We start from the raw sequence: 23,976 nt of genomic DNA, 5'->3' as shown, positions 1-23,976 counted from the left end.
ATACCTTTCTTTGTATCATAAAAGAAAAATAAATATGTTTTTTCCTCCTATAAAAGAACAGGGACCTTCCTGATAAGCATCGGAATCACTAAATCCAAGTTGTTCCAGTCTATTCTAGTGTGAGGTTAGGGCTGAAAAGTGAGATAAAATCTATCTTCCCTATTTGAGGATAATGAGATGAAACCTCAAGATGAAAGAAATGTCGTTAACTACTGAATGGGAGAAAGAGTGAGAAGTTTTAAACTTTTTTTTTTTAATGAGTGACTTGATGTTCTGAAGGAGGAAAAGTTCTTTTTTTTCTTTTTTTTTTTTTTTAATAGAGTCTCGCTCTGTTGCCCAGGCTGGAATGCACTGGCGTGATCTCGGCTCACTGCAACCTCCACCTCTCGGGTCCAAGTGGTTCTCCTGCTTCAGCCTCCTGAGTAGCTTGGATTACAGATGCATGCCACTACACCTGGCTTATTTTTGTATTTTAGTAGAGATGGGGTTTCACTATGTTGGCCAGACTGGTCTCAAACTCCTGACCTCAGTTGATCCGCCAGCCTTGGCCTCCCCAAGTGCTGAGATTATAGGTGTGAGCTACCACGCCCAACCAAGAGTTCAATTCTTGATGTAAAAATACTGTAAGTATCTGCAAATCCTAGAGTTTAATAGGGAAAAAAAATCAACATAAAGTTCTTTGACTCCAAAAATCTTGTTTTCTTATCTGTAATATACACTGTGCTATTGCATTTGCACAGTATGAAAGTTAAAGATAGAAAGCCTTATCAAGTAAGTGCCACAGAACGTAAGGGTCAAAGCAAGATTGACCCATACAACAAGCCTAACTCTAATCTTTGGGAGTAAACACTTGACTTTCTTCTATAAAGTCAGCCTTGTTCTTTTAAGTCAGTGGTTTTCACCCTTGGATGCACATTAGAATGAGTTTCTAAAAAATACTGGTGTCCCAGTCCTGCTCCAGACTAATGAAATCAGAATCTCTGAGAGTTCAGAAACTGGCTGGTTCTAGGGTTCAGCTGAAATTGAAAGCCTCTAGTCTAAGTGCTGTCCAGTTTCAAATATGATGTCAACATGACGGCACTGTCATATTTTCCTATGGAAGAAATATTCATAAGACCAGGATTAACAGTCACAATAGCCAGAAACATCAAAATTTTACAAGCTGAATGAGTTTATTATTTGGATATAGGTGATATTCTTAAAGTTAGTCAAATACTATAGTTAAATACTAACCATTAAAAAAAGCTTATAATAACTATATAATGCTCATTTCATTGGCTTAGGTATTAAACATTATTTAAAAATATATCTTCTACTGAGTAGTCACCCATTTTGTAAAATAATTGATTTTTGGAATTTTCCCACAGCTGTAAGTAAGAAAAGGCAAATAATGAAACCAGAAATACAAGACACCCTATTACACAGGTATACACAATCAGTTCAACAGGGAGTTTCCACTGCTCAGAGGACAAAGGACTTCTCAGAAACATTACTGCAATCGTATTGCTCATTTCTTACTCAACACAGTACTACTGAAAAGGATGTTGCTATGTTCCCACCTTAACTGCCTTATGTGTTGTTCCTGTGACAGCTGGAGTCAACAAAGATAAGTTTGGCTTCTGGAAAAACCAAAATACCGATCTTCTTTATTTTTAAACTTGCTCTAAAATTCTTCCATATTATCTGATTCTAAGAATTTGGCAACAGATGCATATTAAAGTTAGAGAATGAGTAACTAAACCTGGTCTCAATTGTATGTTTAAGCAAATAGAACAATAAAAACAAGTTGCATCACATTCAAAGGAGGCTTACACTAAAATTTTGAGACAAAAAAATCGCAAGCAATCTAAAATAGATTTAATATGCTAATCAACCTAAGTGGCCTAGCCAGGAAAATACTTAGGATTCCAATTTTATGAGACGTCCAAATTTAGAGGAATTTAATAGCTGCTACACTAAGGATAAGGAAACATTAAAGGTTAGAGAAAAATTTTGATTTTGTGTTTCTACCTCTTGGTCAGTGAGTTGTAACCAAATATATAACCAGGGAGTAGCATAAACTTACATGATTTATTGTAGATTGAACAGCCTTTACATAATGGTTTAGTTGCCGATCCATTGTAGCAAATTCAACCATTGCCTTGTCCATACTATAATCACTACTCACTTCAGCTGAAAGAAAAAAAAATTGCAATTATTATTTTCCACTTAAAATGCCATATCTGGAAAATGTTGCATCAATATAATCTACATCAGTCAATGGTCTAAATAATTTTGTGTAGTTATTACATCTTTTAAAAAACCTCCTCACCATACGGTGCTTCATTCAAAATTCTAAGAATACACTCAGTAGAAGACAGCTCAAAGGCAGTGGTAGGCTGGAAAGAAGAAAAGACTTGTATTCAGGAGTTCCAGGCTGTGCCCTTACTTATATGATCTTAAATCAACCAACCAACTATACCTCTCCCAGCCTCAGTTCCCTCATCCATTAAGCAGCTCAGTCTTATATCTGCTGCATAAACTGTGAAGGATTGTTAAAGGTCAAATAGGGAAGATTCTCACTTTTAATAACGCTGAGCTAGATTACTTGGACCAATCTTCCTAATGAAAACAACCAAAGACAGCAGCCGGGCACGGTGGCTCACGCTTGTAATCCTAGTACTTTGGGAGACCGAGGCAGGCAGATCACTTGAGGTCAGGAGTTCAAGACCAGCCTGGCCAACATGGTGAAACCTCACCTCTATTAAAATACAGAAATTAGCTGGAAATTGCTTGAACCCAGGAGATGGAAGTTGCAGTGAGCTGAGATCATGCCACTGCACTCCAGCCTGGGCAACAGAGTGAGACTCTGTCTCAAAAAGAAAAAAAAGAAAAGAAAGAAAGAAAGAAAAAAGAAAACAACCAAAGATATCAGATACAGCAGGAAAAAAAAAATCTTAAAAAAAAGAGTCACAAGGTAGTAAGAAATAACCAGGGCAAAATCTAGAATAAAACAAAAATGAGAAGTGGGGCAACAGAATGCCAAAGTCACATACTATCCCACAGTAAGCTGAGATCTCAACTCTTTGTATAAAGATGAACCAAAAGTAATCTCTCACTGCTCCCTGGGACCAAAGGGAGGTTAGCCTTGGCCATGAAGCAGAACAGGGAAAAGGGAAGAGAAAACAAACTTGTTTCAGAAAAACTGGCCATAAGGCAGTCCTCCTGGATTTGCAGCAGGCTGGGTTCCCCTAACCAGAGTGATCCAGAGACCCCAGTCTCTGACGTTGGTGGGAGGTGGTCTCTGGCAGATAGTACTCACAGGTGTCTGGCAGAAGCAAATATAACTATCATCTGGAGAAGACACTCTTAATCTAGGTGTCAAATAATCCCTACATATAATTTTTAAGAATGAGCAGATCACAGGAGAAAAGGCTGAAACAAAAATAAATATAAAAACAAACAGAAAAACCTTACATACCTATAATACACAAGAAAACAAGCCACTAAGAATAACAGCAGAAACAGATCCACAAATATTTCAGTTATTGTAACTATTTATATTAGTCAGAATAAGAAACAACTATGTTTACTATGTTTAAAAAATTATAATATCCTCAGGGAACAGGAGTCTATAAAAAGGGACTAGCAAATTAGAAAAGCAAGGTAATGTTATTAAAAGTGCTTTTAAATTGTTTCTTCAAGCTCTAAACGTAATTTAATAGATTAGGAAAAGATAGTTAACAAAGGATCCTAAACATTTCAACTAAAAACTTTGAATTTAAGATAACTAAATGAAAAGAAAATAAAGCTTTCTTTAATCACATTTGGGAATGAACCTACTCAAAGACTCTCCATTCAAAGACTCTCCATTCAAATACCTTAGTGCAGACAAATGTTTTTCTTTTCTACTCTGAAGAATAATACCACAGATCATTCCAAAGTCATGAAATAATGTAAAGTCCATCCACATTTGGCTTTTAAAACATATGCTTTAATTTTACAATAGTTACTTATAAGCATATTTCATAGACTGTCTCCTGGGTTAACATGCTTCTGGTAGAAGACCCTTCAGCTTTTACTATCCAGGCAGCACAGAATATACATATATCTCAATGTAAGTTTGGGGGTGGGGGAGGGTGTAATGTTTACATAAAGAAAAATTTGTATTTACATTTCCCAAATTAAATATATGTCTAACAAAATGGTGCATGAGAAAAGGCTCAGGTCATACTCCAAATAAAACTGTTAGACTATTAGAGTCACAGTTTGTTGTTCTGAAAATTTCTGAATGTCAACAAAATGGACATACTGCTTGGTAGCAACATATATATGTTGCCATATATACAGCAACTGTTAAAAGTCATATTGTTTCATGATAAAGAAGTGAATTTTAAACAATTTACAACCTAATGTAATGGATGTTTTGTAATTTATTTAGGCATTTTACTGTACTTAGTTACATTTCAGTACATTGATTAGGGGTTTTAGTTAACCTATATTTTTTCCATTTAAAATAATGAAAAATAGACTACTGGTTTCACACCAGCCTTATCTAGTTAAAAGAAAGTATTGTTTCATTTTGTTTTCCTTAATGGATCAGTATATTTTATGAGTATTAGATTCGGATACTGAACTGGTCAAAAAAGTGGGTAAAGCTGGTAACCTGAACAAAGACTAACAGGATAAACTGCTTTTCCAAAATTCTGATTATTAGAGGCACCCCAGACAAAACAGACACTCACTAAAGTATCTGTTGGGAGCAAAAGTCTGAAGCATAAGAAATGAAAGTCTGTAAGGGGCTTAAATCAGTGGAAATAGATATAATGTTAGCAATCTCCCTCTGGGATTAAACAAGTTAATTTTCAAAAGCATTCAGAATATACCTAAGATATTCAAAATGCTACAGAAAAGCTGCAAAATGAAATAAATGAGGTGATAGTTCTCATTAACAGGGTCCCATATATGCTAGTAAGACCTGAGACAGATAGTAACCTGGTTCAAAGCCAAAGAGACCTTCCTGCAAAGGAGGAAACGGGCAAGGCTTGGGTCAGTTTTGATGGCATGAAGCTTAAGGAAAGAATCTTAGGAGTCTAACTGGCTTACAGGCAGCCTCAGCTCAGGCTCCAGGGCCCAAGAACGTTGGGACAAGCTGCTAAAGAACACTAGTAAAGACTGGTGCAGCCCAAGCAACAAAGGAAACGGGGAACACCAGAAGAGATCAGGAAGGTAACTCTAAAAAGAACTGAGGATCACAGCACACCTGGAAGCAGTGCCCAGTCAGATAACTGTAGTCAGAGGGTCTTGGTCAGCTGTAGCAGGAGGCTGAGAGACCAGAGTCCTACGAGGAGAACTAGAAGAGGCTCCCACAAGAGCATCCTGAAGACAGGTCATGAGAACGTCCATGTCAAGTAGCAACCTGCCACAGCAATTTTAAGATGATTTTTGTAATTCTTTTTTGTTCTTCTTGTTAACCTTTATTTCCCGACTGCAGTAATAACCTCTTGACTTTTGGAGGAGGAAACAAGGGATAAATGCAGAAACACAGAGTTAGTTACTAACTAAAAAGTTGCTGAGGGTTGGGGTGGTTGTGGAGGCACTGATCAGGCAGAGGCTCCCTGCTACTTGATTCCACAGTATATCTTCCCACCATCAAAATTCTCCCACTCTTTCACTGAAAGCCCTTTTTGAGAATATATATCAAATTAAATCCTACACATCCATCAAGGGCTGAGCTCAGGCCCCACCTAGAAGGATTTCCTCCTTCACCTAATTTGCCTTAACACCTATACTCTTGGTATCTTGGGACCATGATCAATCTTGCCTTTCTTATCTGCATTTGTTTCCTTTCACCAGAGATTTTAATCCATTTGAGGACAAGAAAGATGCCTTAGTGTTCTTAGAATCCAACAAAGAATTATAGCAACTCTTCAATATTCTTCTAAGGCCACTATATTTCATAAATCTGAAAATTAAACTTTCACCAAAATATAAATTGTCCTATCAAAGAGATTCAACTGAATTAAAAAGTAAAAGATGACATGTGGTACAACTTCACTTGCCTATTTTATATTTTCATTGTGACTTTTCCATAGGAAAAGAGATGGCACCAGCACTGGGGTGGTGGGTAGAAATCACACAACGATGTTCAAATTCACAGAATGATGACTCCAGAGAGAAAAGCATTGCTGTACAACACTTCTGCAAGTCTGGCATTAGGGAAGTTTAGTGCAGATGATAAAACACGGAAAGTAATGACAATGATTACATATGTATATATAACAGCTGTAACTAACAATTAGGGAACACTATTATGTGCCAGCACTTCATACTTACATCAAATCTCAGGGCAACATAAGAGTTAGGTAGTTCTATTTCCACTTTACAAATGAGAAAACTGAAGCAACTTGCTCAAGGCCACGGAGATAGTTAGCAGCAGCACCAGGCCTCCCACTCTGGCTTTCTAACTGCCAAGTCTGTACACTTGCCCACCTGTACAAAAAGGTATTTAAACACAAGGAGAAGGACAAGCACCTCCAACTCCTCCATGAATATCCAGGGAACAAACCTTCAAGTAGGAGAAAGCCAAAGACCCAGAGCCTCAGCTCAGCTCCCTTGGCGATCTGTTAGCATAAAACAACACTTCCAAGGAAGCCATAGGCAATGCCACTCAGAGGCTATCAGACATGGTTCTGGAAAGCTCTTTCCAAATTCCTTAAGGAATCTGATAACAAAAAGAAAATGATTTTTCCCCTTTTTGAAGATTAATAAGCTTTAACATTGGTGAAAAGTGACCTTTCACATCAGCAAAGCTAATCTGAAGTGCTGTAAGAGCAACCAAGTCACTCAGAGAATGTTAGGAGAATAACTAAGTCAACTCCAGCTGCTAAGAGGTCAAGCTTGTACTAGGCCAAGAGCACTGGCAGCAAGAGAGATGAAAGCAGCTCCAGACTGACTACCAGGCAGCAAATGAAGAGCAGCAGGAGAGAAATGTTCAAGGGGAAGGGAGAGTACTGGAAGGTTTCACGTTGCAGAGTTACTTCTGAATAGAGCTCAAAGTTAAAAATCACTTTTATTAGCCACATATTTGACTCCCCCCACTCCCAGCCCTGCCAAGCGGAGTCTAGGAGGCTAGGAATATTCAAATTTCTTCACTGAGCCATTCTGTGAGCATTTATTAATTACAGCCAGCCCTTGCTTTCGTTAATCAAATGAACCTAAGTGATATATTTGAACATTCATTTACTAGCCAGTAAATACATGGAGAAGTATCACAGTGGGGCCTTGGTGACTCTGTGAGACCTGTCACCTGATACGCCAATTAAGAAACTGTTCCAAGAAGTTAGTACAATAACTAGTTATCCCCCTCCACTGCCACCCCACAAAATCAAGTCCAAAGGGCACAGATAATTCCTGGTTTACATAATAAAATTCTAGCTGTTTCTATAAGTATGCCAGTGCCAGGGTTGTCGTCCTATAAACTTGCATGCCTTTACCCAATGACTCCAGTCACAAGCACAATGCCAAATCACTGTGGACTGAAGTGTTATTCCAACCAAGAAGGGCTACTGAATTAAACCCATCCTGTAAAGATGGTTTCTATTTCATTTTGCTTTTTCCTATAGAGTGGCAAACCCTGGAAAAACAAAGAATGATTATCACTGAAGAAGGGCTTTTTTTTTTTTTTTTTTTAGAGTGAAATGCTCTAATACTTATATAATACAAAAAGTCTCTAAATGGGTGAAGTTGGCCTGCATATGATTGTCCTAAAGTCAAACAAACCTATAATTATGCAATCTAAGCAGCCACACTATTCATTAGACACGTCATCTGTTACTCAATGTCAAAACCCACTAACAGCAATATCATAACTACATTACTATTCTCTCTTTTTGAAGTGTTGAATAGGCATTAAAGTTATATGATCAACAAACATAAAGCAGAAATGGGTGATTTTGTGTTATAATCAAATTCAACTTAAAATTCATAAGACTTCAATGAGAAGATGATGATGAATGAGGAACAAATAAATATGAAAGAATAAAAGCAATACTGGTTGTCTCAAATGTGAAAGGCTAGGGGCAAAATGAAGGAGAAAGGATCACCTAAGAAAGGAAAAGAAGGGAGGGAACAAACTAGCTATTATTATAGATGTAGACTCTCAAGCAAGACCAATTCCAGGTCCTTTGTGGCTAAGAGATGTAGGTAGTAAGCCTGTAGTAATACGGTCCGTATGTAGCACAGCATGGACTCATGAGTTTATCCAGCGCCAGTTCCAGCGTTGTCTAAGGTCTGTTCAGTATAATGCCATTTTCTAAGGCCACAGGTTAAAAAGCAACAGCAGATGAGGGAACAGAAGATTCTTTCTCTTGGCTTTCCCAAGTCCAGATGGGCATGGCTAACAGACCAATCAAACTTTCATTCCAGAGCAGCAACCAGTTCTGCAAGAAAGGGACAGAAGTGATGTGCTTTTTGACCAACTATTCTAAATAGGGCCCTTCCCTAACCACAGCTGCCCCATAGCTGTAGCCTAAGGCATGCACTGGAGAGAATCCCTGAGGCCCAGCCCGAGGCTTGGGAAGCAGAGATGAAACAGGTCCTGTAGTACATGGTACCCAGAGCAAAATAAGATCCCTCATCAACCACCAGGTCTTCAGTAGAACTGCCTTTAATGAACCAGACATGAAAATAAAGACACTTTCCCCACCTCTCTTCCCTATTACATCCATACACATTTATCTCTATACTACTTCATTACACTACCAGATACCATTTTGCTTTGCTCTGCTGTTTCCTATGATCTCAGCTACAAGGTCCTTTTCCAGAATCCTCCCTAATCTCCAGAACAGAACCAAACACTTCATACCTTATGAGTCCGTAAAACTTCTCTACCTTTACAACTGGGACACCTGTATGTGTGTCTGTGTGTATATGTGTATGTTAGGGAGGCACACCCTGAAGACAAATTTCTCCGACTTATTCCTTCCAACTTTATGTCCCTGATTCAACTGTATAGTTTTGCCCATGGCCAAGATGTTTCCTGAAAGTTGGTCCTAAACAATAACAATCGCAGAATCAGGTGTTTTTTATTCTACAAAGCCATGTACAGGCATGTCTGAACAGGAATACCACCAATTATATATAGTGGATTAAATTCAACTCCACACATTTTATTAGTAAAATACCAGGCTAAGACAAAGCAGACATTTAGTGTCCTTAAGGGGTTGCTGACTCCAATTCAACATGATTCATATACTCAGAAGACTCTGATAAATATTAAATGTCATAAAGTACATATGTCCATTTTGGCAAGGAGGAAGAAAAGGCGGCAAGGGATTGCCTGATTGTATTTTAAATTTCTTAGAATAAATGGGACGTATATTGGGAGATTTTACTTTCTGAAACAGAATATGAGTATTTCCTAATCCCTTCAAATTAAAACTTGATTTTTCTATATTTTGTAAATAAGGCATCTATTCTTTTTGGATAAAATAAAACAAATCACAGTATCAAGGATACCCCTGACCCCACCCACCAAAATGCAGCACACACACACAAAAAAACCCTCTTATCTGAAACTATAACTCCAACTATCTCTAGCAACATATGCTATACATGCACCTACCTCTATGAGCGTGGTTGTGTGTGCGCATGCGCGCTGGGGGTGCCCTGGGAGCCTAATGTTAAGTAATCACATATTTATCAGGAGTTGAATTTAATGACTTACTTATGAGCAATATTTAATAGAAACTTGGTTACTTCTTACTATACTGCACTTTGAACTTGTAATTATTCCCCCACATATATATTAGTGTGGCAAAATTAAAACTGAATACATGGCTGGGCGCAGTGGCCCATGCCTGTAATCTCAGCACTTTAGGAGGCTGAGGTGGGTGGATCACCTGAGGTCAGGAGTTCGAGACTAGCCTGACCAACATGGAGAAACCCTGTCTCTACTAAAAATACAAAATTAGCCAGGCATGGTGGTGCATGCCTGTTAATTCCAGCTACTTGGGAGGCGGAGGCAGGAGAATCTCTTGAACCTGGGAGGTGGAGGTTGCGGTGAGCCAAGATAGCGCCATTGCGCTCCAGCCTGGGCAACAAGAGCAAAACTCCATCCCCAAAAAAAAAACAACAACAACAACTGAATACACATTTTATAACTGCCACTCACTAGAAATCACAGTGAAGAGTTAGCAGTGCAAGATATAAGCTAGTAAGTGTCAGGGGTTCTTTACAAACACAGTGACTATGGGAGAAATCTTCAAGAAGTAGTCACCTTTATAGTTGCGTTTAGTTCACCCACCAACACAATTCCCTCATCACTGTGACACAGAAGAGCGACAATGAAATACAGTAACCAAAAAAAGCCAGCTCCGGAATTAGATTTCATTCAAATCTAGGCTTTATGAAATTACATGCTAGCTGTGTAGTTTTTGGCAAGTCATTTTACTAGAGTCTCAATTTCCTTTTATATATAATGGGTACAATAACAGTACCTACTTCAGAAAGCTGATATGAGGACCAAATGAGATAATGTAGGTAAAATGATCTGCACAGGGCCTGGCTCACATTAAGCACTAACAAAATATTTGTCATTATTATTATTACAGAATAGATAACTATTCTGCAAGTGTAATTAGTCTAAATACTGAAAGTGCTTTGCCCTTGGAACCAAAAGGTAGCAAGTGAAAACCATCTTCTTAGCTCTCTTAGCTCTCTGGGCTGTTTTTACTAACTTCTAAAGCATGAAACTGAACTCACAAGACTGCAATGCTCCATAAGAAGCTTTGTAAACACCATACCCCTCCCCCAAGTTCAGAAACTCATTTGCCCAGCAAATGCTTAGTGAGCACTCACCACATGTTAGGCAGAGGGGAAAAATGTTTCGAAGCAAGAAGAAGGGGCAGCTCACACTGCCTATAGAAAGAACAGGTTTAGCTGGTGAGGGCAAACTTGAACTGCGTCTTGAAGGATGAGTATGTGTTCATCAGATGTTCACCAGACTGGGGTAGAGGCTAAACAAATGCCTCACTCTTCTCCAGAGACTGCGTTAGAGTTAAAATGGTCAAACAAAAACACTTGGGAATGAAGAGAGGAGAAGGACATAGATTTTTAAGACAGAACAGATCTTCAAAGAGCACTGAGTTCGTGCCAGGCACTCTGCACCTACTACCTTATCCAGTCCTTTGTTACAACAACGTGAATTCAGTGTAATTAAACATACTGTAGAGATAAAGAAACAGATGCTCACAGACACTAAATCATTTGTCCCAGATGACATAGTTAATAAATGATGGAGTTATGACTGACCTCAAGACTGACAAAGTCAGCATGGAAGGCACATGCCAGTGTCTGGACTACTACACAGAAATCAGTAATATACCCTTCATGCAAAAGTCAGGGAGTAAAGAATAATCTGTTCTGTACCTAAAGGAATTCTCCTAAACATTACCTTCTTTTGGGAGAGAGAAAGTGAAAGAGAGACTGACTGACTTAAATACATTGCTCTACCTCAGAGTGATGAAGACCATGACATCTTTCATAATATAGTCAGATATATCCTTAGAATGTATGTTAATATTCTATAAACGACTGTGGTAGTGGTATAATTCAAAATACGTTTGAAATAAATTATATGATGAATTCAATTAATAAAAATCATAGAAATCAACCTCTGCCAGTCATCAAAAGCACTATGAAACTCAGGCTATAGGAATTTGTCATTTTAAAGCATATCCACAGACCCCCTTTGGCTACCTAAAGCCTCTAAATCTTCACGGCCAGGTGTCTTTCATTTGACTTATCTTTTTTCCACATCCTTCTTGTCCATTGCTATCTAATATCTGGTAGACTGAAAAGAAACTGTGAATTTAAGGCCACAAGAGCATTTCCCAGGCAACATAATTTTAACAACTGCCACTTCTCTCTGGTCTTCAAGTCTTTGGCTATACTCAAGTCTTACCTACAGTTGCATGACTTGGAAACCCAAGAGGCTTAAGAAACAGAGCCTGGCTTTGACCAAATACCAAAGCTCTTGCATGAATTTGTGGCAGCCAAGACAAAAGAAAGTGAGGCTTAAATCTCATATGATTTTTTTTTTTTTTGAGATGGAGTCTCGCTCTGTCACCCAGGCTGGAGTGCAGTGGCACGATCTCAGCTCAATGCAACCTCTTCAAGCGATTGAACCTCAGCCTCCTGAGTAGCTGGGATTACAGGCACCCACTAACACACCTGGCTAATTTTTGTATTTTCAGCAGAGATGGGGTTTCACCACGTTGGCCAGGCTGGTCTTGAACTCTTGACTTCAAGTAATTCTCCCGCCTCGGCCTCCCAAAGTGCTGGGATCACAGGTGTGAGCCACTGCGCCTGGCCTTCATATGATTATTGAAAAAATTAAATGAGAATGTAGGTAAAGCACTCAACATGATGCCTCAAACACAAGAGTCTCTTTACAAATGGGGGTATTTTGCTGTATTAACTGTACTTTGCAATATTCCCAATACAAATCTTATTCTTCACTTAAGCTAGTATCTACTGAATCATGGGACTTCCCCACCCACTTAAAAAATGTTTGTAAAATTAATAAAGCATATGGCTAAAAAAGTAATCAAGCATATGGTTGAAAAATTCAAACAGTACCATCCTGTGGTATCTCCAATCCCCAAATGCTCTCCTCAGAGGCCATTGCTATGAGGTTCTTGGGACAGTAATCCCATGGAAATATTCCATGTGTAAGGCATCCCTTTTGAAAAGGACTACAGAAATTTAAATACTTATAGAAACAGCGGAAGTAAATTAAAAACAGCTATACCTGAGGAGAAACTACTCCCAGGAAGTTTCATGATGAAAATTGTATCTCTGTGCTCTACTCTTCAGTAAGTAGGTGAACAGAAAGAAAAATGAGTGTCTGGTTCAGTTTAATGACAAAATTTCCATTATAAAATAACAACATAAGGGCAAATAAACACCTGTGGGAAGATGATATGGGTTGGCTGTGTCCCCACCCAAATCTCATCTTGAATTGTAGCTCCCATAATTCCCACGTGTCATGGGAGAGACCCAGTGGGAGGTAACTGAATCATGGAGGCAGGTCTTTCCCATGCTGTTCTTGTGACAGTGAATAAATCTCATGAGATCTGATTTTATAATGGGGAGTTCCCCTGCACACGCTCTCTTACCTGACACCATGCAAGACATGACTTTGCTCATCCTTTGCCTTCCGCCATGATTGTGAGGCCTCCCCAGCTATGTGGAACTGTGAGTCAATTAAACCTCTTTCCTTTATAAATTACCAGTTTCAGGTATATCTTTATTAGCAGCATGAGAACAGACTAATACAGAAGACAACACATACTATATTAAAAACAAAAAATGTGATGCTAAACAAAGATTAGAATATGTGTATTAGTGGAGGAACTTCCATTCACTCATTTGACAAATATTTACTGAGCAGACCATGTGCCTAGCACTGTACAGGGTGCCCTGGACACAGTGGTGAATAAGGCAAATACTGTGTCTTCTTTCAAAGAGCTTTTACAAACTTCTACTCCATGTAAAATTTCCTAAAAAGCCCTGATATAACTATCTGGAATTTGTTTGGCTCTTAGTGTGATGGCAAAGCTTGTTCCACCGCTGAACAGTTCTATTTATTAGAGTCCTTCCAAAGACAGAGCTGATTCAGCGCCTCCCTAGAACACTGCCAGGCAATGACAACAATAAATCCAAATTGCTCGTTCACACACATTAACTTATTTACACCATATAACTTCTGCATAGAGTGATTTTATTTTCTGCTTCATATGGTTAAGGAAATTGAGGCTCAGAGAGGTTAACTACTTCCACCTCAACATCAGAAGCAGGTCGTAAATTCTGGTCTCTACTCCAGAGCTATAGAAGAGCTACCTCCTGGGTCAAACAGAAAGTCTCAAGTCTCTTCCAGATTCTAGTGCTTCAAAGATCTGAAGGTAGCCATCAAATATCTCCTACCCTGTAAATCTTTGCTTCCCAGGATAAATAACAATCAAATTCCTTTGACCAAGTTGATCTGCCTTACTTAAACATGCTTCAGTTGTCACTTTAAAGATGAACTTCAGAATAAAAAGCAATAACTACAGCCATAAGTTAAACAATGAAGACTATAATACTACTATTACATTTGTACTACTTGATCACATGCTGGCCTTGTCAATTAAAACAACAACAAAAAAACCAGCCAGGCACAGTGGCTCACATCTGTAATCCCAGCACTTTGAGAGGCCAAGGCAGGAGGATCACTTGAGGCCAGAAGTTCGAGACCAGCCTAGGCAACAAAGCATGACCCCACCTCTACCAAAAATAAAAAAAAAATCATTAGAAAAATCAAATTAAAACTACTATAAAATACCACTGCATATCTATTAGAATGGCTAAAATTGAGAAGACTGCCTGTAGCAAGTGTTGACAAGAATGGGGAGTGACTACAGAGTTCCCTTAATATACTCCACACACACATCCCACATTTTCAGACCTGCCATAATACTTCCACTTCTAATAGTAACTCTATTACTAAAAAAGTACATTTAACTACATAATTTAAACCACATTTAATATAATGAAATCTCATCATAATGACACAGAAGTCTTCATAATATAATGTCTGGGTGTCCTCATTACAGTTTTTCTGTTAAGTATGAAAACATTCATCAATACAAATTTTTTACATAACGTACATGAAAGAAACCAGCTTTTAATATATAATCCCCTCACCAGAGTATGATAGATTTGTATTATAATTTGCTTTCTCTAATTCTCAAAGTGTGGTTGGACTGAACTAGCAGCACCATCACCATCACCTGGGAACTTGTTATAAATGTAGATTCTTGAGTCCTTCCCCAGAGGCCTGAATCTGAAGCCTTGGGGTGGAGCCCAGCAATCTATAGTTTAACAAGTCCTCCAGGTGATTCTGCTTAGTGATAAAATTTGAGATCCACGGTTCTAACGTATAATATAAAGTTAAAAATCATAAATGGCGTTTTCTCTGAGATTCTTTCTGATTTCACAGAATTTCTTTTTTTGTTTGTTTTTGTTTTGTTTTTTGAGATGGTGTCTTGCTCTGTTGACCAGGTTGGAGTGCAGTACCGTGATCTCAGCTCACTGCAACCTCTGCCTCCCAGGTTCAAGCAATTCTCCTGCCTTAGCCTCCCGAGTAGCTGGGCGGCGGGGGGGGGGGGTGGGGGGGGGTGGGGGGGTGGGAATTACAGGTGTGACCCACCATGCCTCGCTAATTATGTGTATTTTTAGTAGAGACGGGATTTCACCATGTTGGCCAGGCTGATCTCGAACTCCTGAGCTAAAGTGAATCACCTGCCTTGGCCTCCTAAAGTGCTAGGATTACAGGCATGAGCCACCACACCCGGATGAATTTAAAGACAAAAATAAACTATTACTTTAAATCAATGTTTTCAACAAATGTAGAACTCAACCAGCTGTTTTCCCATTTTACACCCCTGGATTATTTTAGTCTTTCATTAAGCTAGAAAACCAAAACTGGATGTAAGATCCCAAAATAAAGCATTCCATAGAAATGTTTGTTTTAAAACAATCTTCTACTTAAATATCCTAGTCATTTACTCACATCTATTTTTTGCAACTGCACTGAATATTCCTTCTAAATTTAGTAGATTTGCTTCTAATTTCAGCTATAAATTGTCATCCTCTAGTGAATATCTGCAGTTTTTAATTTAAAATGGATTTTTAAAATCTAATTAATAAATTTTTTAATCGTTTCATAGAGACACTGAAGATAGAAGCAGAATGAAAGTGGAAATTATATTGGATTGAAATCAGGATGTCTGAAAGTGTCAATTTGCTCTGAGACTTTGAGTTAATAACAATCTTACTGGTGCTCAGTTTCCTTATTTTTAAGAGAGTTGGATTAGATGACCTGTAAAGTGCATTTTAGGCCTAAGGGTCTATAAACCTACAGTCTTATCTCATGCTCTATGTTACTGTACTTTTACATTCATATGACATTGCCAAATCATTTCTTAAGTATTGTACCCATTTTTAACAATTTAAAAATTGGGCTGGGTGCGGGTGGCTCACGCCTATAATCCCACCACTTTGGGAGGCTGAGATGGATCGCTTGAGGTCAGCAGTTCAAGACCAGCCTGGGCCACATGGCAAAACTCCATCTCTACTAAAAATACAAAGAATGACCCAAGTGTGGTGGCGTGTATCTGTAGTCCCAGCTACTTGGGAGGCTGAGGTGGGAGGATTGCTTAAGCCTGAGGAGGTGGAGGTTGCAGTGAGCTGAGACTACACTAGTGTACTCCAGCCTGGGCAACAGAGTGAGATCCTGTCTCAAAAAAAAAAAAAATTTTTTTTTAATTTAAAAATTGTCTTAAGATACATGCCTCTTCTTAGGATTCAAGAACATTGCTATCACACTGCTTCCTAGAGAGCTGAACACAGATGAATATGAACAGGTCGGGCACAGGGGCTCATGCCTGTAATCCCAACACTTTGGGAGGCCAAAGAAGTAGGAGAATTGCTTAACGCTGGCCAATATAGTGAGACCATGTCTGTACAAAACATTTTTTGAAAAATTATCCAGGTGCAATGGTGTACGCTTATAGTCCCAGCTACTCAGGAAGCTGAGGTGGAAGAATGGCTTGAGCCCAGGAGTTGCAGTTTACAGTGAGCTATGATTGCGCCACTGTACTCCAGCCTGGGCAACAGAACAAGATCCTGTACCCACCAACCCCCCCATGAAAAGAAAAAAATGAATACACATATATTTTTAGTTGCTGAAACACCAAAATGGCAATTATTTCTTGGCTTAATTTACCTGAGAAACTATAGGGATGCATGACATGAATCCGCCAAAGCAAAGCTTTTACAACGTTGTTAACATACTCTGGAGACAGGCTGCCCAGATTTGAATTCTGGAACTTAAGAACTTTTACTTATCTGCAATTCAATTTAGTAAACACACAGGGTGCAGCTACTTGTGCAAGACACTTCACCATTCAAAGTGAGGGGATAGGGCTCTCAAACTTCACGATGCATCAGAATTACTTGGGATGTTTGTTTAAAATGCTGATTTCTTAGCTCTGCTTTCAGAAGCTCCAATTTTGCATTTTTAAAATACATATCCCAGGTGCCTCTAAGACTGCAGTTTAAGAAACAATTCTGTAGGGGTTTCAAAGAGACATAATTTCTCCTCTCAAGTACTTACAATCTCTAAGCATTTTTTTTCCATGTTAGAACTCAATGCAAAGCTACCACAGTGTTGCACCAGTTGGCTGGGTAAGGTGTGCATAAGTTCCAATATCTATATCCTGATGTAATGATGTAATTCAACTCTTGGCCTTATATTTGAGATCTGCCTCATTCTCTAAACCCAAGCATCTTTAGTCTCTTGCCTACTGAAAGTTTGTTATATATGAGTGAATTCTGACCTCGGAAAGCAGAACATCTTTAACCCAGATTGCTGACCTATAAATCCGACGGCAGCTTCATTCACCGCTCTGGTCTTAGCCTTACACTGCTGCCAGCAAACATTCTAGTATGTCTTCAGTGTGTATATTTTCCAAGTACCTACATATTTTCAAAAAGAGATTGCAGTATGTCAAGACCCATGCAAATTTCACTCATAAATAATTATAATGTATCCAAAAAATAATAATAATAAACTACCACAATGCAACAATCATGAATGAGGGGATCCTGTAATAGAATCCAGACTATGACAAAACAATGTAACTGTACTGCAAATGTATGACAAATGTCACTGAAGGGAGTGAGGGACAAAGGGAAATGACCTAAGTAACCTTGGAAATGGTGTTCTGACTGAAAACCCTAACACTAAATGCAAAAGAACTGTCCATAAACCCTAAGCTAGCTGATGAACTTGTTTGTCACAGAAGTACAGGTTAATAATTCTGAAAATGCTTTACATGTATACTGGAGGCACACACAGAAGCAAATGTATGGTGGATGGTGGGAGTCCGGTTTCTTAATGTTGTGAGGGAAATTACAAATCAGCAGGGAAAAAGAATAGAATTTACCCACGTAGCACTAGATTAGAGTTGAAGATAATGGTGTGAACACATGTTCACCTTAATATAGATACAGATGAATACATATACAAGTGACAGATATGTATGTACACATACATTAGCCTAAATACACATATTTCCTAGCTCTGTCTGCTGAAAGGGCTTAGAGGCAGTCACTTTCTGGTAGCTGCAAGCACATCTAGAGCCCAGATATTGGTTTCTCAATGCCCCTTTCCAGTCAAAAAGAACCAGGGCCCTTGGGAAAATAGCTGATCCTAAGGCAGGGGCAGAGGCAGAGAAAATAAAACTCTTTACAGAATTCCGAATAATTTATATAGATAATTACTCCTCCAGGAGGCAGAGTTTAATTATGTCCCCTTGAGTGTGGATACAGCAAGTTACTTGCTTCCAAAAAATAGTGTGTAGAGGGAAAAGAAAGAAAAAAGTACCTTTCCAGTAAAGAAACCTGACCAACACTACTAGGGCCAGCTGATCAAGATTGACATTACTGGTCATGTTGATGACTTGCACTAGCTTTGATATGATGTGGTAAGAAGGGCTCTTGACCTCTGTGCTCTTCCTCCCAAAAACCTGTAACGCAAGTCGAATCATAATAAAGCATCAAACTCCAACTGAGAGACATTCTACAGAACATCTAAGCAGGATTCCTCAAAACTATCAGGATTATAAGAAAGAAAAAGTGAAACCAACTAAGAAGCGTCTACGAAGATAATGATTAAATGCAATGTGATATCCTGGACTGGATCCCAGACAATGTTCTTTAAAAGGATATCACTGAAATCCAAATAAAGTCTGGAACTTACTAAATAGTAATGTACCAGAGTTGTTTCTTAGTTTTGACAAATGTACCATGGAGGTATAAGATCTTCTTAACAGCTGAGGGGACTGTGTGAGGGTATATGGGAACTCCACTATCTACAACTTTTGCAAATCTAACATCATTCGAAAATAAAAAACTTATTGAAAAAATAAAAAGGATAGAGAGAGACTGCAAAATGAGGTGAAAGAAACTGCAAAAAGAGATGAAGTTGTATTTAGAAAAGTTTACATGATTTAAAAAGTAATTATTAATTCTATTATTTAGTATAAACAATTTTTAACTTGCATGTAAATAAGGCACCAGTCAGACATTATTCCAGCAATTTGCTCTCAGTATTCAGAGCACACTGAGTGTGTGTGAAACACACACACACACACACACATCCAAATCTTTTCCTAATGCTATCTTCAAAATGAAAAGATTTAATGGACCCGGGTTGGAGGGTGGCAAATAAACTGAAGTAGGAATGAAGAAGCACTTCTATTAACTAGTTATATAATCTTAGACAAGTGACTTCATCTCTCTGGGCCTCAATTTCCTAATCTGTAATACCAATAGGTTTAAAAAGATGTTTAAGCATCCTTTCAGGCCAAACATAGAATAGTCTACAAAGGTCATTACCAACCTGCTTAAAACCGAATTCCTCTAGATTTCCTCCGACACTCTAGTGGCTCCTTCTCAATCTCGCTACCTGCAACTTTACCCAAACCCAAAGGACACTGGCCCAGGCTCTCTTGTCATTTCACATATTCCCTCCCCGTCTAAGAAATAAACATTCATTCTATGGCTTCGAGTCTCACGTATAGGCTTTTGTCAAACCTCTATCTTCATCCCAAGCTCAAAAACCAACTGTTTATTTGTCATCCCCACTTGGATACATCTCTAAAATTAAATTCATTTCCTCTCTAAAACGTGGTCTCATCTGCTGTGAGATTAATGGCCCTCTAATAATCCCCCAGTGCCACAATTATGCTATGTTACATGGAAAGGGGGGATTAAGATTATAGGTGGAAATAAGATTGTTAATCAGCTGACTTTGCAGTGGGGAGAGAATCCAGGCTTATCTGGGTGGACCTAATGTAATCACAAGGCCCGTTATTAATGAAACAGAAAAGCAGGTTAGTCAATGTCATAGTGATGCAGGATGAGAAAGACTTAATGGGCCATTGCCAGGTTTGAAGATGGAAGAGGGCTACAAGGCAAGGAATGTGCACTGCCTCTAGAAGCTGGAAAAGGCAAGACAATGATTTTCCCCTGGAGCCTCCATAAAGGCACATAGCCCTGCCACACTTGGCTTTTAGCCCAGTAAGATTCACTTCAGGCTTGAGATTTGTGCTGTTTAAAGCCACTAAGTTTGTAGTACTTTGTTCCAGTGGCAATAGCAAAGCATCACACCACCTTTGAAAATGGGGTCTCCACTAACATAGATGTTTATGTCAGAAATTCGAGTATCACCATTGACTTCTTCCTTTTCCTCAATTTCCATATTCAATAAACCATCAAGTTTCATCAATTACTCCTCCTCTGTTTTTTATAAATTGATCTACTTCTCATCAATCCCTTATCACCTTGCTAGTCCAAGTCACTATTACCTCATACATGGGAACTACTACAACAACCTCCCAACTGTTAGGCCCACCTCCAGGCACATTACTAGGAAGCCATTTCCCACATTATGGCCAGAGAACAATGCAAAATAAAATTATCCAGTTCCTGTCTTGAAACTGTTTAATACCTTCCCATTACCCTAAAGTCTGAGCTTCTTAAGTTGACTAACAAGAGCCTACTACCACTAGTCTGGCCCTCTCCTAGTCTCTCCAGCTTCTGCTCAGAGCACAATGGCCATGCCTATTTTAGTCAATGCTGTATTTCTAATAAAGGTGAACATCCCCAATCCAAAAATCCAAAATCTGCAATGCTCCAAAATCCAAAGCTTTTTTGAGCGCTGACATGACACCACAAGCGGAAAATTCCACACATAAGTACTTAACACAAACCTCTGTTTCATGAACAAAATACTTAAAATGTATAAAATTACCTTCAGGCTATGTGTGTATGAAACATAAGTGAATTTCATGTTTAGACTTGGGTCCCATCCCCAAGATATCTCATTATATATATATATGCAAATATTCCAAAATCTGAAATCTGAAACACTTCTGGTCCCAAACATTTCAAATAAGGAACACTCAACCTGTATTATTAAGTTTCAGCCAAGACTCCAAACTCCTTATAAGCTTACCACTGAGAAAACAAAGATAAGGCAGATATAGCGTAACGCTCAACAAACTCCAGAATGACCCAAGAACTCTGGAAGGCTCCATTCCAGGAGAAGAAAGAGAGAACTAACAAAAACTGCATCTTCTATGTAACACATTACATAATCTTTCTTTGTCAACTGGTTTAAACATCTATTTTAGTCTATCCCACAGGAGCACTCATCTTTTTTTGCTTGATATGATATCCCATACTAATTTTTCTAAAACTAGAACGTACTTCTGCTTCGTAAACCATATATAAATGTCATTTTTTCCTATTAAGAAGACAATCTCCCCCCACACAGAAACATACATGGTCCTCCCTATCATGGACTCCCCCGACCTCAGCACACAATCTCAGTGCCACTCTCCATCCTAACAGTAAGACATACACTTTAAATTATTTTTCCACTAACTCCCTTTATAACCAAAGCAAGCATTTACAAGCTGACCAACCAAGGTGAGAAGTAAATCTTGGACAGCAAAGCATGCAACTGTTTCATCAAACCAGGAACCACGAAAAGGAGATAATGTCCATATTTTTCATGCATGGAAAAGAACGCTAAAGAAGTGAAGTAATTGGTTCAAACTCACAGAGCTAGTAGATAGCAGAACTTGCATTTTAACTCATGGTTGCCTATATTATGTACACTATCAATTCTGAGCCAAAAGCTCCAAAGCATCCACCTCTCTCACCTGCAAAAGACCCAAATAATTACAAGCAAAACAAAATAACTGACTGATAAAATGAGAATGCTGTGTGCCAAGTGAAAAGCATTTTATATACAGTATTTAATTCTCACATCAACCCTAAATAAGGTGAGAATAAGAGAGATGTGTGTGGGTACAAAGTTAAATACTTACTAGATGTTAACTGCTATTTTACAATATTATCCCCATTTTGCAAATGAGAGAACCAAAACTTACACAATGCTAGTAATTGCCAGAGCTGAGTTTGAACCTAGTGACCTGATTCCAAAATTGTTTCTGAAAGCTCGAGGTTATTCTGCCTAGCCAACAGAAGTACTATGATGCCTTATTTGCCAAAAAGTGAAAGAAGGAACCCAGCAGCAAATAGGACTTTTGTGCATCAAGAAAGGTACTACATCTTCTTGAGGTAGTAAGTGCTGAAGCTATAATATGTGGCGGTAAAATTCTTGGAAAGGCCCAAACTGAAGTTAACATGCAGTTCCCTGAATCTGCCAGGTGCTGGGACACTATTCTTCATGGTTTCACACATCTCCTCACATCTTGTGAGCAAAGATAATAACGGTCCCCCCCCCCCCTTTTTTTTTTTGAAACAGAGTCTCGTCACCCAGGCTGGAGTGCAGTGGTGCAATCTCGGCTCAGCTCTGCCTCCGGGTTGAAGGGATTCTCCTGCCTCAGCCTCCTGAGTAGGCACCCACCACCATGTCCAGTTAATTTTTGTATTTTCAGAAGAGATGGAGTTTTCACCATGTTGGCCAAGCTGGTCTCGAACTCTCAACCTCAAGTGATCTACCCGCCATGGCCTCCCAAAGTGTTGGAATTACAGGTGTGAGCCACCATGCCCAGATGACTAACTGCTCTTTTATAGTTTTCAAGGATGTTTGTATAATGAACAAAACCCTGGAAGATTGAGGTTGTGCCTCCTTCTACATCAGAGGGCAGTATAATAAGATGATGTCTCCCTCCATGGCAAATGTCAGGCAAGTTTACTGCCCATTACAAAAATCTGGGTCCCTGAGGCCCCAAGTTCCTCAGCTGTGACACAAACCCTCTGCAGCATCACCCTGGGCCCTCCCTCACCAAAGCAGGACTTTGGACAGGGGACAACAAGGTGAACTATGATACTCACACTGTTTGATGTGCAACAGGTGATAAAGACCTTTGTCTCTGACTCATAAGCTCTTACCTTCTGCCAGCATCCTGCACACTGTGGCAGACTAACCTGTTAGCTTTCACAGATCTTGACACCAAGCTGCTCATCTTTGCTACCCTCAGAAACACCCTCTCTCACTCTCTAGGGAATGCCTACTTATCATTAATGTACTCATTTCCAGTACAGAATTTCTATTAAAGGTCCTCTGCTAGAGGTGACCACTAACTCCATGGTGCCTTCACTGTTTCCTGCAAATAAGTTTCTATCATAGCACCTTCACAGTTTTATTCCACTTGCTTATTCATGTTCTGTGCCAGTTATCAATTAATTGCCTCTCAGCTCAAAATTCACCCTTCAATACCCGCTCTGTGATAATAGATGGAACTGCTTGAAGCATTTTCTCTTACAGTCAGCATGATGTGAATGAAGCTTTCTCAATAAAGAGCATTAGAAGGCCACTGCAGGAGGAAGGGAGCTCTCCAGCTAACATTACACTTAATAATGAGAGATGCTGCTGCCCTAAGATCGGTAACAAGGATGTATGCTCTTGACACTTTCACTCAACATTGTACTGTAGGTTCTATCCGGAATAATTAGGCAAGAAGAAGAAATAAAGGGCATCCAGATTGGAAAGAAAAAAAATAAAACTATCTCCATTCACAGATGACATGATCTTGTATGCAGAAAATCCTAGCTGGGCTCATGCCTGTAGTCCCAGCATTTTGGGAGGCTGCGACGGGTGGTTCACTTGAGGTCAGGAGTTCCAGATCAGCCTGGCCAACATAGTGAAACCCCATCTCTACTAAAAATATAAAAATTAGTCAGGCGTGATGGCGGGCACCTATAGTACCAGCTACTCAGAAGGCTGAGGCAGAATTGTTTGAACCCGGGACATGGAGGCGGCAGTGAGCTGAGATCACAACACTGCACCCCAGGCTGGGCAACAGAGTAAGACTCTGTCTCAAAAAACAACAAGAACAACAACAACAAAAT

General features: G+C 39.1%; 1 protein-coding gene across 8 annotated transcripts in view; it reads right to left on the bottom strand.

The window, feature by feature from the left end:
* NSMCE2 (NSE2 (MMS21) homolog, SMC5-SMC6 complex SUMO ligase) overlaps nucleotides 1-23,976 on the bottom strand; it is a 270,105-nt gene that overhangs the window by 211,767 nt on the left and 34,362 nt on the right. For all 8 annotated transcript variants that reach the window (XM_077944027.1, XM_028852907.2, XM_015145978.3 and 5 more), the window contains one exon: nucleotides 2,066-2,172. In XM_077944027.1, the coding sequence (XP_077800153.1) occupies nucleotides 2,066-2,172 (107 nt within the window). The remainder of the gene's footprint in view (nucleotides 1-2,065; nucleotides 2,173-23,976) is intronic.

This window comes from Macaca mulatta, chromosome 8 (genome assembly GCF_049350105.2).
Source record: "Macaca mulatta isolate MMU2019108-1 chromosome 8, T2T-MMU8v2.0, whole genome shotgun sequence".
In the NCBI taxonomy this organism is placed as follows: Eukaryota; Metazoa; Chordata; class Mammalia; order Primates; family Cercopithecidae; genus Macaca; species Macaca mulatta.
The sequence above is the reverse complement of the archived record's forward strand: the minus strand, read 5'-3'. Positions and strand labels throughout refer to the sequence as shown.